Source organism: Plodia interpunctella, chromosome 24 (genome assembly GCF_027563975.2).
Source record: "Plodia interpunctella isolate USDA-ARS_2022_Savannah chromosome 24, ilPloInte3.2, whole genome shotgun sequence".
In the NCBI taxonomy this organism is placed as follows: Eukaryota; Metazoa; Arthropoda; class Insecta; order Lepidoptera; family Pyralidae; genus Plodia; species Plodia interpunctella.
In genome coordinates, this window is record NC_071317.1 from 2,420,466 (window position 1) to 2,439,328 (window position 18,863).

At 37.2% G+C, this 18,863-nt stretch overlaps 1 protein-coding gene across 1 annotated transcript in view; it reads right to left on the bottom strand.

The window, feature by feature from the left end:
* LOC128680658 (disintegrin and metalloproteinase domain-containing protein adm-2-like) overlaps window positions 1-18,863 on the bottom strand; it is a 53,969-nt gene that overhangs the window by 9,485 nt on the left and 25,621 nt on the right. Inside the window, exons 2-16 of the mRNA XM_053763954.2 lie at window positions 11,126-11,220; window positions 9,652-9,807; window positions 9,198-9,330; window positions 8,020-8,189; window positions 7,743-7,913; window positions 6,807-6,982; window positions 5,959-6,258; window positions 4,956-5,145; window positions 4,642-4,782; window positions 3,851-3,969; window positions 2,927-3,087; window positions 2,103-2,200; window positions 1,695-1,809; window positions 1,267-1,362; window positions 8-137 (exon numbers count right to left, since the gene is read on the bottom strand). Coding sequence (XP_053619929.1) covers window positions 8-137; window positions 1,267-1,362; window positions 1,695-1,809; window positions 2,103-2,200; window positions 2,927-3,087; window positions 3,851-3,969; window positions 4,642-4,782; window positions 4,956-5,145; window positions 5,959-6,258; window positions 6,807-6,982; window positions 7,743-7,913; window positions 8,020-8,189; window positions 9,198-9,330; window positions 9,652-9,807; window positions 11,126-11,220 — 2,251 coding nt within the window. The remainder of the gene's footprint in view (window positions 1-7; window positions 138-1,266; window positions 1,363-1,694; window positions 1,810-2,102; window positions 2,201-2,926; window positions 3,088-3,850; window positions 3,970-4,641; window positions 4,783-4,955; window positions 5,146-5,958; window positions 6,259-6,806; window positions 6,983-7,742; window positions 7,914-8,019; window positions 8,190-9,197; window positions 9,331-9,651; window positions 9,808-11,125; window positions 11,221-18,863) is intronic.

Below are 18,863 nucleotides of genomic sequence, written 5' to 3' on the forward strand. Positions count from 1 at the left end.
TACGTACGATTTTCTTGGTTTCTTCCACCACATGAGGACGTTGTGCCGCGAGTAGTAAATGAGGAACAGAATGAGGAGGATAGAGGGAATGATTCCGAGGAATATGATGTACATGGCCACCATGAAGTTGTGTTGCACTGTGGACAAACAAAAATATTATAATATGGACAACACGGTGTAGCGGGGAAGGGTATGCCCTCCCCACCAACGTCTGTCACCCCGCAGGACGTATATCCTAAGTACTTGTAGCGACTCTTATGGAACAGATCCATTAACCGAACGTGATTGGTATAATAAATGTATAATAATAATATTTTGCCTACTTAACGCAATCACGTGCCGCTCCAAGGTAATGCCACAGATTAGTTTACTAAATACGAAATGTTATTTCACAAAATTATTATATTACTATATTTTGGCAGAACATCAATGCTTTGCTCATTCACGTTTAGTAAAGTGAGAACTGAGCACATTGCGAGACACCCACATACTATTGCATAACTTGGAATATAGATTGGATTTTTGAATTGGAACCTAAAAGTAATAGTCTGTTGACAAGGTCAGAGAATTGTAAAAAATATGTATAATCTAGGTAAAATAAATATATCTAGAACATTATGAGAATTCATAGACTGTAACATAGATTTAAAGTTGGTTGGAAAGTCCATTTTCAAAAAGTATGAAATTATAAAAATTCAAATTCAAATCATTTATTCAGAAATTAGACCTTCACAGGCACTTTTTCTCATCAATTTTTTTATTTATAGTTATTTCTCACAAGCTACAAACTACTGGCATTTCGGAACGACCACTGCTGAGAAGAAATGCCGAAAGAAACTCATTTGAACAGTGTTGGTCCCTATCATGCCAGATCGGCTTACCATTATTGTTTCTTAACAACAACAAAACAAACTCGACCATCATAAAAAAATAAAATTTTGTAACAACTTTGATTAAGAAATCATCGCCATAAACGCAATATTTAATGTAGCTCTCGAACAAACACGTCTTTCTTCGCGAACATTTTCGCACGTTGTGACGTCACTTATTCGTACGGTCATTTAGTACGGAGAGTTCGGACGAGTAAAAAAAATGTGTGATTTTATTTTAGTCATAACTGTCAGGCCACGCCTCTAATCGGTTAATAAAACGTGTTTTTGTGTTGGCTAACACGAAAACACAGCTTTAGGAAAAGGGCCTTCAAATATTCATCAAAACAAAACATTTTCAATTAGCCTATTGAAATAAGTTGAAATGAAGGATTACCGTTAGGATCAGTGGCGGGCCCCGCGTCCACGGAGCCCCCGGCGCCCGGCAGCGCGCACTGCGGCGGCGCGAAGCCCGCCTCGCAGTGACAGTGACCTGGAGTCACTCACACATGCCGTTACATTATGTAAAGTGTGTTTGTAGACATTTTAGTTTCGTACATGCGAGAAAGAGAAATGCGTATTAGAAATACACGAGAAGAAATGGGACAGAGCGCTAATAACTTTCGTCCCTTACCTTGTGCCCAAGGCTCAATCTGTTGTTTTGTATGAGATGGAATATAAGCATAATGTGGTCGGGAAATTGTACGAAGTTGTAGTGCTAGTTTAGTCTTTAGTTTTTTTTAGCTTTGCGTGTATATTGCACATCGTGGCCAAGACCTTCTGTTATAAGAAGTACAACTCATAATAAAAAATAAAAAATTATACCTTCAGAATTACAAACTCCATGTCCGGAGCAGTTGGACGGACAGACGGACGACTGTTTCTGACTGATCAGCTCGCGGACGTACTCCACAGGCACGCAACGCTGGTTCAGACACATCTGAAAGAATTATATGAGAATAAATATAACTCCATATAAAAGTCTTTGTTTTCGAAGTGTAAATATAACTAGCCGCACACCGCGGTTTTACCCACGGGTAACTTACTGTGCATAAAAACTTTATAAAGTGCCATAAGTGACCAAATCCTACGGTAATCACGTACTTTCGGTATAAAAAGTACCCTATGTTCTAATTCAAAGTACCAGTTACTTCAATACCAAAACAAATAAAATAAAAATAGCAAACAAATACTTATATATAAAAGTAGATATAACAAAGTATAGCCACTCACATGGGCAGCCCCGCACTGGGCGCCGTCGGGCACCATGCCGGGGTCCACGTCGCTGAGCCCCAGGTCTATGATGGCGGTGCGGCACGGAATTATTGTACCTGGAATTTATTTACGATTATTACAGAAAAAAATAATTTGAAACGTAATTTAGCCATAAACTCATGGTACATAGTATAACGAGAAAATAAAGTGTTAGATTCCAATGAGGGTGCACGACGAGCCCCGAGACGCAACGCGTCGCGAGGTTTATGAATATAGTTTTGCACAAAAAACAATACCGCACATAACATCTGCAGGAGTACATGAACGGTACATTTGTGTTCTGTGGTCGTAACCACAGTTACCGTTCCTTAAGGTGATACATAACTGCACACTAGCGCCCCCATCACATCTATTATGAACATTTTGGTGGCTACCGTTTTCGGTTTAGTAGGCTATGACTACATTATTTAATGGAATACTATAATACTTTGCAATAAATTCCTTTATCTGGTGAAGAATAATTTGGAAAGACGATTTTTTAGTTTTCGCTAATAAACGAAAGAAATTGGGAAAATGGGATGTTGGCGTTGTAATAAATAAATAAATAAATAAATAAATAAATAAATAAATAAATAAATAAATAAATAAATAAATAAATAAATAAATAATAAATTTTATTTTCAAAAACAAGTTTACAGTGATAACTCTGTTTTAGATTGATGCCTCCTTTCAAGTATGGCCTCCTCTGCCAGGAGACATCGCTCTTCATTAAAAACACAATTTATATTTATTTGAGTATGTGCAGTTAGTTATATATCACATAAAATAAAGGTAAATCTAACCATTGTTGTTGATGAAGACAGCGTTGAGTACGGCGACACTCTCCATGCCGAACTCCAGCCTTTCGTTGAGGTGTCGACACTGCAACATGCCGCACATGGCGTCGGCGGCGGCGCATGCGCGGTACACTTGTGTCTCGCGGTCGTAGCCGCAGTTACCGTTCCTCAAATCGGAAAATTATTTATTTAAACAGGTTAATTAACCTAATACGTGTTTGATTATATTTTTAAAAGTAATTCAGTAAATTTATGAAGCCTATTTTTTATCTCATTTGGTGTAACCAAGTCGTCCGTCCTCATAAAGTTTTCTTAATTGCTACGTGCATACTCTTACAATTTGGACGTGCGCGTTTAATACTTTAATGAGCTCCGTGACCTAATGGTCATCTCGCCGGACTAGTGTAGCCACAGGAGGTCCCGGATTCGATCCTCGGTCTGGTCAAATTGGAAAATGGTATTTTTCAATTTGACCTGGATCTTGGATGTGTATCTATATATGTACATGTTATAGAATATAGTATCGTAGAGTTAGTATCCCCTAAAAGTTCCGAACTTACTTTGGGGCTGAATCAATCTGTATGATTTGTCTCTATATATCTACATATATAAAACTCTTGTATTATCAGGAACGCAAGAGTCACTCAGGTGTGAAAGCAGAAATTTGGTGTGTTCCTAGGATAGGTTAGTTCCCAGTATAGAGGAGCATTAAGAAGGTATTTCCTGAAATTCCCATGGGAAACGGATTTTTACTAACATACGAAGTTGTGAGCAAAAGCACTAGTTTTTGCCCACAACTTCATATATGAGTAAAAATCCGTTTCCCATGGGAATTTCAGGAAATAACTCATTTAAAAATTTTATAAATAAACTATTATTATACAATTTTAAAATGAGTTTAAATTTTCTTGGATTGTTGCGAAGACTCACTTGGAACCCTTGATGTTGTTGCTGGTGTAGCAGCGGTCGTGGCTGCTCTCGCCGGTGACGCCCCACAGCAGCCGGCACTGGTCTCCGCGCGAGCGGCACGACCCGTGCACGCAGTACGCCTGTTGACAATATAATAGCAATTATCATTACATGCGGCAGAATTCTTTAATGAAAAACGCTTTTTCCCAGTGCTTAGCCCGCGGAATTTCCTACGGGAGTAGTTATTTTTCCGGGATGAAAGATACCTTATGTCCTTTTTCGTATTTCAAACTACATGTACGCAAAATTTCAAGTAGATTGGTTAAGTATATATAGCGTGAAGAGGTAACATACAAATTTACTTTCGCATTTATAATATTAGTTGGGATATTTAAATTTTTCAAAAGACAAGAATTAGTTTTACCGTTTGACTTGAAGATAATTAATCTGTGCTGTGGTATGATTAAGGGTTTTGGAAATGATTCATTCCTCAAGAAAATTTACAGATCGTTACAGCGCGGCTGCAGCGATCGAATCGCTCTGATATGAATGTAAAATAGTAAAACTAATTCTTGTCTCCTTGATAAATTTGAAAAAATGTAATGAGATTGGCCGCAACGGTCGAAATGTTCTGAGAACAAGTGCGGTATATAGACTATATACCACCGATATTGTGGACTAATTAGTAAAAACTATTAACATGGTACGTAATAAATCCCTATAATGTAATTGGCAGGTGTCCAAATTATTGAACCCTTAGCTCGTAACAATACAATTACAGGTGTAATGAAAATTAGGCTTTAGTGACATGCCTCTCCCTTAGCACAGGGCGTGGTGTCCATCTTGAAGACGTCTTCGGGACAAAACTCAGAATATCCCGAACAATACTCCGGCAGGTCACACTCGCGCTCCGCAGCGCGACATACTACGCCCGCCGACTTCGGCCGACACGTCTGGGACAAGGAATAGAATAAGCTTTATTGCATACACACACCAAAAAAACATAAGAATATTGGTAACAATGACAAAGGTAAGAGAAAACTTAAGACTTCTGTTTCAAAATTTACATCTCATTATTATAATCAAAAAATAAGTTAAAAAAGCGTGTGTAACATGTATAACAAACCTGCAGATCGCAGCAGGCGCCGGCGCCGCAGCTAGCGTTAGCCCTCAGCATGCAAGTGTCGGGGTCGCAGCACGCGAGGCAGCCGCTGCGGCCCGCCGCGGACAGCGGCAGCCCGCAGTCGCACTGCTCCCCGGGCTCCACGAACCCGTTGCCGCAGGTCGGCGACGAGAACAGTTGTTTCGGTTTGTTTCTGAGAATAAATAAATATAAATATATTCGGACAAATCAAACAGATTGTGCTAGCCAAAGCAAAGTAAGATCGAGACTTATGTCATGGGATACCAACTACGATAATATATTTTATAACAAACACATATATAGATAAACATCCATGACCCGGGTCAATCAGAAAAAGATCATTTTCCATCATGACCCGACCGTGGATCGAACCCGGGAAAGAACTTTACCACTGCGCCACCGAGGTCGAGAATTTATACATAAATAGCTATTGTCGTGGATGATAGTCAACGAAAAACGGCTGCACCTAGGTCTAGACGAAATGATAAAGGCTGAAAGTTTAGCTGAACGCAAGCAAATTACACCTAAATGTAGTCAATTGAGACTCGTGCTGCGTCGTCGCAAAGGAGCTCGACTGACCAATATGGCATGGACTGATATCTGCTGAAATCTGCTCATGGAACTCATCACATGGTCTTTTCTTCATAAATAAGACTTAAACTTGTTAATTGACGTCTTTGGAGAAAAGGCCGCGGTGAAGTTTGTTGCGCCACTTCTTCTTCACCTGCGCTTTGGAAGTCGATAGTAGATTTTTTTGACGTCAATAATTAATATATATCATCCTATATTTAATAAAGATAGATAGATAGATTAACTCTTTATTGCACCATTCACAGATATTCATAAGTTACAACAAGGTTTCAAACATAATGAACGCAAAGGCGGACTTATCGCTAATGAAATTTCTTCCAGTCAACCTTGATGGAAGATATTGGGATATAGGATACTGGTATTATGTGGATTTAAATTCGGGACCTCTACATACCTCAGACAATAATCCATGCCCCTCGCAAAAGCCAACACTAACGAGCTCAAGCTGCACTTGGACCAATGCGTGGGCATCACGGACGTGCTGGACGGGCTCATGATACACTTATCGTCGGGACATTCACAGTCGTCCGTGTCGTGTTCCATGCCGAAGTTGTGGCCCATCTCGTGCGCTATGGTGGTGGCCACGAGCCCTATAACTTCCGAGTGGTTGTTCGCAACGCCCCCCGAGAATTCGTAAGTGCAGATTGGACCTTTCAACGCTTTACCAACTACGCCTTCTTTGAATTTTTGACGCCTGAAAATACATTTTTTTTGCTGACTGTACATTAGCATTTCATTTTGGAACTATATGTTCCCATTTTTGTTCCAACAGCTTAAAAACAAAAAAAAAGCCGAAAAACAATTTTTTCCCTAATTAACTATTTTAGTGAGAAACTTCTGTACAGTCAACAGCACATCAAGCTACCTAAATGCTCAGCTATAACCACGACAGTCCAAGCAAGACAAACTGCTATAATGACAGTATTGTAAACTATAAACATGGAAAACATTCGACTATTTAAAAAGCGCTCGTAATGACAAACTTTTTAGTATATCCAGTATAGTTTGTTTACAAAATAATAAAAATACAATAAAAATCACTGAATACGTACTTACTTCTTCTTATGTGTGTTATGTGTGTGTCACTTATAGCATATCATAACATGTGACTAAGCTTTTCATTTCCTTAAGTATATAATAACTGAGAAACACACGAGAAACCTATATTTAAGAGCGAGAAACCTACTCTATTTGACAATAAAATCATGATTCATACACCCACAAAATGATTTTTTGACTTACGTGATCAAATGCGCGTTGTCATTCCGTAATCTTTTATCTGTGAGCAATACCTTCCTACGATAATGTAGGAAATTCGTCAAAGTTGTATCTCCGTTCTCTTCTAATACTATTTCGTCTCTTTCTGTCCATACAACGACGCCCACGAGCGCTATGAAAATGTTTAGTGGAGAGTATACCTGGGAAGATGAAAATTAGTTTCTTGAATAAGAAAAAAATAAAATACTCCAGACACTTAACACGGACACCAGTTCTCCTCAATTGGCTACTGGAATAATAGATAAATATAAAGTATATATAAAGTATCTCACAGTATATTAGAAATTTTGACTCAAAAATCAAATCAAAAATCGTGACGTCATAGCACATCACAGTCATATAAGTTCCATATATTTTTTTGTGTTTGACATTAGAATAGTATCTGATTTGACTAGTTGGAAATTGTCCAATAGTTATAGATAGTTTGTTTATAGCATACCTAACATTGTTCTACACTAAGCTTTTTTGTTGAAAAAATATTGATAAATATCGATTTAATTGTTAATACTCATTTGATGTTCAGATAAACCGTAGACAGAGAAGGCTATTAGACTTCGACATATCTTTCATTTCGCTCGTACAAGAATGAGAAACGTGTATTAGAAATACACGAGAAGAAACAGGACAGGGTAAAGGACAGAATGCATTTTTTGTCCTACTTTGCAGCTTTGTATGAGGTATGCATAGGTATATGGAAATGTTCTATCTCTTTTTGCGTTGACCCCGGGTTTCGTGGCTTCACATCCCCGAATGCAATCGGGAACATGCAGAGATGAGAGAGAGAGAGATTTCTATCTCATTTAGCTACGGCAGCTTTTTATCTATACTTTTCTTCGTATTTGAGATAGCATTACTTGATTATTCTTTTTCTGCGTATTAACAAATTCTACGACTACTTACAGCATTAATGATGTTGGCGATGTCTTTCAGTTGATGGTGCACTGTTTGCAAGCTCTCCCTGTTGGCTAAGTACTCGCCGTTGTCGGAAACGAGCACTAACTCCACGTAGCGCGTCATTTTGTTCGCGTTGTACGGCCCCCGGACTAACATGTCTGATGTGTCCCTTTTGTACTGTAATGAACAACATCAATGCATTATTATGTATTTTTATTTATTAAATTTATAAGTATACCCTTCGACGTGCGAACTGTGTCAAAAAGAAAGATCTCTCGCTTACCCGACTAACTCTACTCCTCTCCACGTCTTTCTCCCTGTGATACTTGTCGAACAGCGTTTGATCGTAAGTAGCATTTTTCGTAACCCCTCCATTGTAACCACACTTGTGTTTGTGTTGTGTTTTGAGATCTGTGTGGTCGTATATGTAGTGGTTCGACTGGATACCGCCGCCTGGAAATAATTAGTGTAATTTTTTTCATGAAGCGCTGAGAGAAGATGCCCTCCAAAAAATTTATTGGCAAGAAATGGGGCAGAATAAAAAATAATGGAAATTTCTAATATGGCCAAGATCTTCTTTGGGTAGCTAAGCCAGCGAAGTAAGTAAATTATGTATTATATTATAACCATAATATAAGGTACAATTGCAAGTAAACGTGACATACGTGACATAAATATAATTAAAACATCCGATATAACTCCACATAAAACTTAGAAAATGACAAGAAAATTCCTTCCTTTCGTTAAGACATGGCACTGAACGAATATCACTTGCATTAAAAAAAATCTACACCCAGTACTGGCTGAAAAATTAATGAAAAAGAAAAGAAAAATAGAGATTTCACGAAAAAACTTCCAGCTCCACAGGAAATGGTGTTTAATTACAACAAAACACCATTACGGCGCCACCCCCATGGCCGCCAGACGAAATCAATCGTCCAGTGAACGCGCCTACTCGATTTTTGACAGTAATTGCCAATTCACTATGCAAATTACGCTGAAATATCGGGTATTTGTGTCAGAATTTTTTTCGTTTAGGTATTTACAATATGTTGTACTATAGCAATGAGCCGGCGTGGTGGGCCATAATGGCCCATACTCCTTAACCATTCATAAGGAAGGTGCAGTGGTGACGTTTAAATGGCTGTTGACGAGGATGTTGTACTATCTGTTGCCCAAGGATTCGCTCACATGAATTTGGTTAAAAGATTTTCTGTTACTGAATCGTATTTCAAATACTCGAGACTTGTAACGGTGAAGAATGAACTAGTTTACGGTGAAGGAAAACATCGTGAGGAAACCTGTACTAATCGATATTTTATCTTATAGCATGCGAAATGGAGACGGCAATGATAAACCACTCCATTAATATTGCCAAGAAAGTCGTTCTGTGTCTTGCACACGACCCTCAGCCATGAGGAATATGACTGAGGTTATATATGAATATTGTGATAAACTTACCTTCAGCAGGCTCGATGTACCTCATCTGTTCTCCATCGTATATGACGCCCCTGAGCCCGTGACACGTGGACACGGCCGCGAAGGAGCCAGGCTTGTCTCTCAGGCTGCCAGAGTACTGGCATAAGTCTATCTCCTAAAATTTATATAGATATGTTATTTATTTTTATCTAAAAACTAGTATGTACTTTATAATATTGCCACAAAGTTTTTGAAATGGCATGGCAGGGCGCAGTTAGTATTAGAAATAAAACTGAAGCGACTTGATAAATTTCAACTCTGTAGCACAACTGGAAGTAGGTGAAATCTAACTTGCAAGATTGGATTACAGACAGACAAGCAAACATCGGGACAGGTAAAACTAAATAAGAGCATGTAAAAATCGTCCTATCTGGTGATTGAAGATGTTAGCAATTACGTCACGGAGGTCGTCAAAAGTTGATACGTGTGACTTTACCTCTTTATTAGGCTGTCGCACCACAGTGTTTCCATTCTGCTGATAGCTGATGGTGTGGTCAGCGGTCACCAGGCCATAGTTCAGTCTCAGGTCCAGGATATGCTTCTCCCCGTCGATGTCCAACGTCACCGCCAACTCTGGATGGTGTGTGCCACTCTGAAATGGTAACATTAAGTTTTTACACACAATCCGTACAATAAACGTAAACCTTTGAAGAATTCCCTCATCAGGAGCCGATCCAAGTCCACCATGAACAGATCTTGCTTTAAAAAAAAATATTTCCACTGAAGCGACGTGGAAAGAGTAATTTCGTCGTTCGTCAATATCTGTAAAAATATCGACTTGATGTAGGGGCAGAGCCGTGGCGGAACCACTTACACCACTCGTCTGCCTCAGCCCCGCGTATTGTCATACAACTTTTGTTAGTTAAATGGCAATAAGTGTATCCTCTTTGTTTTTAATTCGTGATTGCTCGCGGACGGGTGGGATTATATACAAATATAAAATACTGCAATCTCGAAAGCAATCATCGCAACCTCCAACACACAGCCAAAGGTGGACGAACGGAACTATATAAAGTTATCTACGACCAAATCAGGACAATCGTTGCTCATATAAGGGTTATTGCAAAAAGATACCGGCTCTCGACAAAGGAAATCCTGCAACTAAAACAGGTAACTAGTCTGTTACTAAAACGGCAAATAAGTTTTCTGCAATGATGCACAGAAATAAGATTTTACAATTACGTAGAAGTAAGTTACAAGTTATTTTTTTATATTTATAACCCCCGACATAAAATTATAATATTACACTTTGTGTCAACGCTAGGAAAACTATCGTCGATAATGTGTGCACATTATCGTCGAACGTCGTTTGTACGAGAACGTTGATTGACCGATGTGTAGAGGAACCATGACAGGAAAAACCAGTAGCATTGTTTGCGGTAGGCACAATAAAGTAAATAATTATTTACGAGAATTTTATGTGCTTCTTTCGTTGTAATAGATTGTGGGAAGTGGGACTGATTGTCACACAGACGACGTATAAATAGAATAATTTGACAAATAATTTAGAAAAAAAAATTATGACTGATGATTAATTTTGCAGCGTATGGATAAAGCTATTACTTGTTATAAAAACGGGGGTACTAAGTGTGTCTTGTGGTGTAGTCATTGAAAATATACTATCTCTCTCTTTCTTCGCATGTTTCCAGTTGCAATCGGGACTGTGACGTAACGAAACCCGGGCCTAGCGTGAAAAATTTAAAGATCATGTTGTGATTTTACAACCTGTTGCCTGTCTGTAGAATTGCAGCGGAGTTCAAGTCGACGTGGCCTGAAGTGCAGCGGTTATCCCTGGACCTACAAAGATGGCGAAGCACTGTGGACGCTGTATGACCCGCGTACTAAAACACTGACACACACACATTGTGTGATGAAATATACATAAATGAGATTATACTGGGGAGCTATACCTTGTCTCTAGTAGTGGATATTTCTCTCTTGGTCCTGCCATGGAGTACCACCGGCTGCACCACTCTGTGTCTTGAGAAGTCTTTGGCTGGCCGATCTGAAACGATGGAGAAAAATATTAAAATTACCTAAAGCATTTTTTTTAAATTATGATTTTATAACCGGCCTGATGTTTTTGTGACTATTGTTACAATGCTAAGGAACAACTATAAGTAGATATAGGGATAGACTACATAAAATGATATAAGGCAACGTTACATATGAACTCCAGAGATTAGAATAAATGTAGTTAGATTTACCTTTTGTGATAACCCAATATTTAAATTAATTAACTTCCAATGATTAAACAAGTAAGTAAATTAGATCATTAACTCGGAGTTCAATTTATCTGGTGCAATAAATTTGAATCCACCGTCTGTATAGGTTTATGGAGTATAGAATACTTTATCTTGCGCTTCTACATCGTTTTTTTATAAAATGAAAGACAACATCATTGTTTTCATTACCACATAGCACAATAAAAAGTCCCTGTACTGAACAGAATAATCAGAAAATGTTCTCAGAAACAGGAAGCGTGCGTGTGCCAAGAGATAAAAATGATTCATTAATGGAATATTTTATTTGCGTATTGAGACAATGTCTTTGTCAGTCTGAATTGCACAGTTTAGACCATTCTAACTAGAAATTATTTCCTGACATTATGGGGTACAAAACTTACTGTGGTCAAAAAATATATAAGTAATCAAATCGCAGACAGATAAATGTGTAGACTCCGTTATTTCCATTTCACTCATAAAGAAAGACTCACACTATAGATTTATTCATATATATTATTTTCTTCTATAGTCATCCTACTCATATATTGCTATGAATTGCTATTATCTGTAATAATCAATTATTTAGCATTCTATAATAGTCTGTGGGCAATCATACTAATTGTCTTTGTCTACATTTACAATAAATAATAAAAAAAATCTAATAATATACGGAAATGGCGCTTCTCTATTTGAATTTCTTAAATACATATTAAGATCAATTTGCATATTTTAACATAATTCTCACATAAAAATGTACTAATTATACGACAAAGTATAACTTAACGGCACCATACATTATTCAATATGCATAATAATACATGGGTAAAAATAAATGCAAAATGCAACCGCATCTAATGCGCTTAAAAGGCTTGAACTTGGCAGGTTTCCGTACTCTGCGTTTACTATAAAGACATGCGATGTAGGCGAAAACTGTATTAAGACTAGCGAATAGGGTTGGCACATGTTTAAAGTTCAAATACAGATTATTTTTAAGTTGTTATTCTTATATTAAATACGGCTGAAGTTCTTGATCGTCACCTACACATACGTTTTCTAGTCACAATAATTTTCTAGTTTGTGGTTTGCCATTACCTTCTCCATTTCACGCACAAGTTGATAATCAACCAGAGTGTAGGTTTCCTCACGATATTTTCTTTCACCGGAAGCAATAGGTGTACGATGAAAGTATACATGAGTCAGATTAGTATACAAACTCATGTGGCACGAGTAGAATTCGAACCTGCGACCTTTCGGTTCACAGGCGGACGTCATAACCGCGTTGCACCACCACCGCTTCAAGTTTAGTTACTAATTTCATATTTTTATCCAGGTCAGCCATATCTTGCCGAATACATTCAATCAATATTCCTCCTTTACTTCTTTTACCATTCAATTTCGAATCCGGTATCGTTACACCGTAACCGTAACGTGACAGCCCTATCTAAACACATCTAGTTGGATCAACGACCTGTCTCGTTTACAGCTTCAAAAACAAACGCACGCGCAACATCTGTCGGTACTGAAATCTCTGTTTATATCAATCATACGTGGAAATATGGTTTTATTACGTGTAGAGGTTTGTATGCGCTTTGGATGCAGATGCAGTATGACTCATAATGCATCGAATCTTGATTCCTGAATATTCCTGACCTAGTTAGTTTGATATAACTTTATGGCATACACAAGACACCAGAAATAGTGATAGCAGGCAACGGCAAACTTATCCCATGGAGGGATCTCTTCCAGTCAACCGACAAGAAAAGATATTTACAGATTTGTTGACATTTCCCATTGTATTAATATCAATGCAAAAGCCCGATTCCTATATCAATGCAAAAGCCGGATAAAAGTCAACGTTAACTTTATAACCTAGGTTTCTATGGGATCGAATCTATTCTGTGTATTTTGTCACCGATCGAGGCGTTGTTGTTTAGAAAATATTCTTAAAAATTAACGATTGAGCGCAGTGTTAATAGGGTCGTACTGTCATGTTTTTTTAACTATATTAAAAACAAACCTTAGGTCTGCTATACTCACCTATTCATTAATATCACATTTTCATTATGATTTTTCGGCATAGAAAACCATTACAATCAAAATCAAACCGAAAATAAAATAACTTACAACGCGATAAAAAAAATATTTTTCACATGACCATTGTCTACGCCAGTACACTACAACACTATCGTACACGACAATTTAAATTTGATTCCTGCGCGCGCACTACAAATCTAGTTTTTTCTATTGTTTATTCCTGTCATTCGATTTCTGTTCCACCAATTTTTAAGAACAAGGAAAAATATAATTATCTAATTCTTAACTTCAAGTATTTTATTTTAACTATCTATTAGTTCCGTAACGAGCAACAATTATTGCAAAATGTCTCCCGCGTGGCCCATTTCCTAATTTTGGTGGCACATATTTCGTTTGGCCAATTTGATGTTTATTAATAGTACGACTCGTGTCGGTATCGGTAATAGTTAACGCATGTGTTAGTATATATTTATATATTCTTGTATTTTTAGAACTGCTCCAAGATGACTGAAGCAATGTGACTGAAATCATGTGTTCCATCTAGGAACCGGAAACCTTCCGGGAGAGGTATCTTAAACGCTGGACCACCACCTCTTCAAGAAATTGATTCTAAAACTGCCACAAGCTAAGAAACCACCAAAAACTGTTTAAAAAAAATTATATTCCCCAAAATCCGATCAGATTAATTATATTCAGTCCCAATCGTTTAAGAAAAACGGCACGAGTCAATCATTTACAAAAATAGACCGCCAGAAGGCCTCAAATTCAAGAATGGGTCAAATTTCAAAAAGCTTCACCTACTTACCTCAATGAGGTGTGAGATTTAGTACCTACTTAACTACAACTTAACGAAGTATAACTAGCACAAACAACCTCCATCATAAGCTCTGATAAGCTCACTGATAAAGCTTATTTATAACAGGATGTCATTATCCTGTTTGTTTTCCACGAGGCCTTCGATAAAGGCTAGCGAAATGTCAAATGGTAAATTTTATTATGGGTGTACTTTACTATCAAACCGTGTCCCGTTAAAAACATTTTCGTACAAAATACTATACACCATCATAATTTGCTGCTAGACGTAAACAAGATGGCGCGGCAAAGCGGTAACTAATTACACAGATGTCCTCCACAATTTAATGACAACTTATCCGGGATGCCTGAGTTGCTCCAAATACCGGCAAATGTATTTACTTACTAGTTGTTTGCCGCGAACTTAGACATCGCGAACACAATATTTTTTTACATAAATTGTGAATATTTCAAAAACAACTGAACCGATTTTGATGCCCCACGAACTTAAAAATTCTATTCACATAAAACATTAATGAGGTTGACGTGATGATATTATTTACAAATTGCATAATTTATCAAATTAATTTTCTAAGATTTAATAATGCTGTTTCACATATTTTTAGGCGACTTGACACGTGTCATTCTTGAACTCACTTTTACGTTTTATAGGTAGCCCAAGAGCCAACGGGAAGACATAATCGCGCGATTAAATAAACCACATTTTATTCTGTGCGCATAAATATTTATCTATCGCCATACGCATAATGCGCTGAGTTTTTCACAAGTCCATCATCAGCATTCCAAAATCTTACTTGTAGATAATTGATGGAGAAAATGAATAGAGCAATAAATCAAGGACTAACTAAAAAACTTGCTGACAGGACTCGCTACACGAGCGATTTTTCAGTTGCATTGGAACGAATTTCAAGACCGGCTCAAGTCGCGCTAGTAGACGACGCACATTTTTATCAATTCGTAAATTAAATGACAAAAGCGTTTTATAAACGTGAACGAGAGACGCTTTTTTAACTATCACGCGAACGAGGTCTTAGGCGTTTGATCTTGCTCTGTTAGGTCGAAGGATAGTTTTTACGCTGCTCAACAGGTTGTTCATCGTCCTACATGTTTTATTACGAAGAACGTATCTTCGTTCATTGAGTATGGATGGAGTCAAGTATATTTAAATCGATTTTTACTTCAGCAGCACAAAACTAAAAAATAAAGTTATAAAAGTAAGAAAAAGAAAACATCACTGGCACAGTCAGGTCAGTAACTACTAAAAATTAAGTAATCAAAAGTAAATTACACTGATAACTATAACGTACACACTAATAATTTACCTGATGGTTAAGTAGTGTCAACAAAATTTGGAACGACTAAAAAATCATTTGTAGTCCTTGTCCATGTAATGATATACCATCCATCCTTATAATGATACGTGACATATCAATGACAACAAGGAAGGATGGACGCTGACAGCCCAAATCCAGCGCGACCTGCCATTTTACGAGGTCACCAACCATTAATCCAATCCTACAATGCACACAGCCCACAATGCGTCATTCGCCATTTACATAACAGAAATAACAGATGTACGGTCAGGTTAACAGCACATACAATGCGAACTCGCCTGTATCACCACCACATAAAGGTTTTACATGCAGCTAGTTGTACAGTTGCTGCCCCATATGACGAGACCGGAGACCCATTGTCCTGGCTTCACTCAGCCAACCTTGACAGGAAACTCCAACGTGCGGCTGGTTCAAGGAAAATTTAACCTAACGCAAGTGTAATAAGGGTTGTTTGTAGTGAAGAGCATTTGTTATGGGTCATTTTAGCAGGGTCGTTGACTTTATCTTTAGGAGGGTAGGAGGAAATCATTATGCATTTGCTGTTGTTGATTGTATTATTGTTGTAATTTTTATTGCTTTAAATTTATATTATTAAAGTACACACAGGCAAGCAAACACACAGGTTTTATTATTACTATAATTTTTTGTGTAATTTATAAACTTCGAGCATGGTGATCAGTTTTCAAAAAGTCACAGAATTATAGACTTTCAAAATCGCAATCAAGTAGATGAAACAAAAATAACATACTTACACTTCAGTTGAGGATTTCCAGTTGATTTAGAAGAGGAAGTATAGGATAGTATATTAATAGAACTTCTCACTGTTACATTCAATCCGTAAGGATCACTTTGACGTAAAGGTATCTAAACAATTCAATCGTTTAATCAGGTTTAAGAGATAGGCCAAGAACGAGATGTTCAGATGATTTTAAAGCATTTGGAGATAATAAAGTCGGTTAAAAAACCACCAAACAAAAAATTGTCTCTAGTTTTTCCATGAAGCTTATGCAAAGCTAACGGTGCCCTCTATCGATAAGCCTACAGTACGTGCACTTGATTGAATGCAAATGAGAGATGTGTGTCAATAGGCGAGCTTCTTCGCTCTCCGAGAGTCCGAGATAGAGGGCATAATAACTGACAAATAAATAGAATGAGATGGAACACACACAGCTGCATGGGCAACCTATTCTGTTAAACATAATAAAACAGCAAAGGCGATTGGTAGATACGAAACTAGATGCAAATGAGAAAAAATAATTTTAGTTAGAACTCTAATCTCCATCTATGACAGGGAACAGAGTGAAATGGAAAATGCTCTATCGACAAGAACTTGGTTATTAATTTTATTGATGACGACTAGTCTCCGTCAACGATTCTATGAATTGATAAAAACCAAAAGTGCGAAGTTGATAAATATCAAATTAAACCACAATAAAGTAAACAGAGAACCAGTGAGTACCTACTTGGGATCACACGTTTAATCAGGAATTACGTAGATAGTAAGTAATTAATAACGTAATCACAAGGAAAATGATTTACTGATTCTGGTGGGTATTATAATATTAAGGTTATCATAAACTTGCATGATGCATAATTTCTCTATTACGACTCCAATGACTCCATAAAATGATATGAAATGAAAACAAAATACTGCCTATAAGAAATTGCTCAAAAAGAAGGCTCGCTTTTTGTGTATAATTTAATTTTCACGTTTGTAAACGTATGTTTTTGTGGATTTATAGTAAATTCTCCATTTAATATGATTCAATTTTATCTCTCGCGGAGAAAGATATAAGCGGCTATTTTAAATACGTACGTACGTACGAAAAAATATTTTATTTATAAATAAAATTACTTATAAAAAACAATGAGCCCAACGTGTAATACAAAATGGGACTAAGCAGTAATAAAATAATAAATTTTTCACATCGAGACGAAGGAATCATATTGTTTGGGATGAACGGAGAAATTTATTAGTGGAACAAAACTCAGTGGTACGAACGAAGAATGAATCAAATTTGCATATCCATAGCCGGTGAAATATTTAGAATAAAGGTTTCTTTTAACACACATTGTAAACAATGACCTCATGTTTTTTGCAAATAAATCATCTTTTCCTTAGGTTTATTTTAGGTTTAATGAAGGGTTTTGTATTGCACTTTTTCACCCAAAATTTTCAGGGAGCACCAAGCATAATAATGGATTCATATTCCTCACAGAATGATCACGTAACGTTTCCATATCGCATCTCGGAGCGGATATCATTCCCGGCGACATTTTTTTTTCTAGTCCCAAAGCGTCAAGGGACAGAATAAATATAAAACGCGCGTCGACTTTTTTATTTTTTATGGATGATGACGCACGCCCTGTGAACTTCCTCCCATTGTGAAAATATCATTAGGGAGCCGTTTGTCTGTCTGTTTGTAGATGTTGCTACCAGGGATTGCTTTTTAGAATCGTCGTTTTTAAATGCTTTCGTTACTTTTACAATAGTTCTCTTTTTGTGATTTAACAGGTTTTTGTTGGATGGCAAAAAAACTATACGAGCTTTACAATCAATATTTTGAATGAAGAGTTGAAAGTTTAGAAATATGTTACGTAAAAATAATCTATTTTTTATTGTGTCTCTTTTCGTAGAAATGTTAGCGTGTTCATATTTTGGCAGAGACCGTGCTTTTATGTAAGAAATTATTTATTGTTACGTAAAATTAGACTTGGAATCATCATCTGCTTACCCTTATCCCACTTTATGTCAATACAGCATGTATTACTCCAAATTTCAATATCTGGTGTTAACCGATCTGTTTAGTACCATCCATTTCTTCTTTGCCTTTCGTCTAATTTTTTTCCATTCAAATTCTAATCCGTTTCCAACCATTCTTACAATGTTGTTCATGTACTCTCTTACGATTTAGTATAACCTAAGCAAATTATTATCTTGCACTATTTGTTTTTCTATCAAAATAACGGGATTTTTTCCTGTTTGTTATTCCGAAGCGGTTGCCCGCTTCGGAATAACAAACAGGGAAAAATGGATGGTCTTCCCACGGTGTCCGTACACAGAATTACACAGTAACTAGCTGCGCCCCGGAGCTTCGCTCGTGGGAATTTCGGGATAAAAAGTACTCTGTGTTATTGCAGGTTATATTCGTCCGGTAGATCTTGCGTGAAAGAGTAACAAATATATATGTATATCCTCACAAACTTTCACATTTATATAGATCTGTGTGTGGATTCTGTGT